This window comes from Egretta garzetta, unplaced genomic scaffold, assembly GCF_000687185.1.
Source record: "Egretta garzetta isolate BGI_Z169 unplaced genomic scaffold, ASM68718v1 scaffold2144, whole genome shotgun sequence".
In the NCBI taxonomy this organism is placed as follows: domain Eukaryota; kingdom Metazoa; phylum Chordata; class Aves; order Pelecaniformes; family Ardeidae; genus Egretta; species Egretta garzetta.
In genome coordinates, this window is record NW_009259572.1 from 12,402 (window position 1) to 13,194 (window position 793).

The 793-nt window shown below is 70.0% G+C and overlaps 1 protein-coding gene across 1 annotated transcript in view; it reads right to left on the minus strand.

The window, feature by feature from the left end:
* LOC118452176 (rho-related BTB domain-containing protein 2-like) overlaps positions 1 to 787 on the minus strand; it is a 5,615-nt gene extending 4,828 nt beyond the window's left edge. Inside the window, exons 1-2 of the mRNA XM_035893241.1 lie at positions 589 to 787; positions 133 to 251 (exon numbers count right to left, since the gene is read on the minus strand). Coding sequence (XP_035749134.1) covers positions 133 to 251; positions 589 to 754 — 285 coding nt within the window. The 5' untranslated portion in view covers positions 755 to 787. The remainder of the gene's footprint in view (positions 1 to 132; positions 252 to 588) is intronic.
* Positions 788 to 793: the final 6 nt, after the last annotated feature.

Genomic DNA, 793 nt, shown 5'->3' on the forward strand with positions numbered 1-793 from the left:
AGCGCCTGCCCCACCCAGCCCCCCGGCCCAGCACAGCGCCCCCCCAGCCCTGGCATAGACCCCCAGCAAAAAGGAGAGCTGGACATGCATGTGCCAGGGGGCCCGAGCCAGCCCCCGCTGTCCCCCCCTCACCTCGGCGGCGTAGCTCTCCCGGAAAGCCCCCCGGAACATGGCCATCATCCAGTCGCAGCCGGCGGTGAGCAGGGGCTTGTGTGCCGGCACGGCCCCGTCGTCCACGTGGAAAACCACGTCTGGGACAGCAAGGGGACAGCCTCAGCATGGGGACAGTGGCCCCTCGGCCACCCCAGCCCCCAGCAGGGCCAGCCCAGGGACACACCCCCCAGCCCGGGGAGCACGGCAGAGCCACATGGCTGCTGGGGACGGGACAGGGATGGGATGAGGGCTCTGGACCCCAGACCCCAGCAGCCTCAGCGGAGGAAGGGGGATCAGGGTGGCTGGGCGCCCTGGGTCCATGCAGGGCACTGCGGGAACGGGGACACCCAGCCACAGGGGAAGGAGCCCGATGACCTCCCCGGGCAGGGCAGCCCCCAGCCCTCCCTCTGCACCCCCCACCGGGGACCCCAGTACCTGCGAAGACCCCCTTCCCCAGGCACTCCTTGATGCGGTTGGCACGGCGGACGTGGAAGGCCTTGGTGATCTCCTGGTTCATGAAGCTCTCCTTGTTGAGCACGTTGGCCACCATCATGCGCAGGTCGAAGACCTCCAGCAGCTCTGCCATGGTGGCCACCTGCATCAGGTCCTCGCGGGCCTGGTCCAGCCGCCCGGTGGAGAG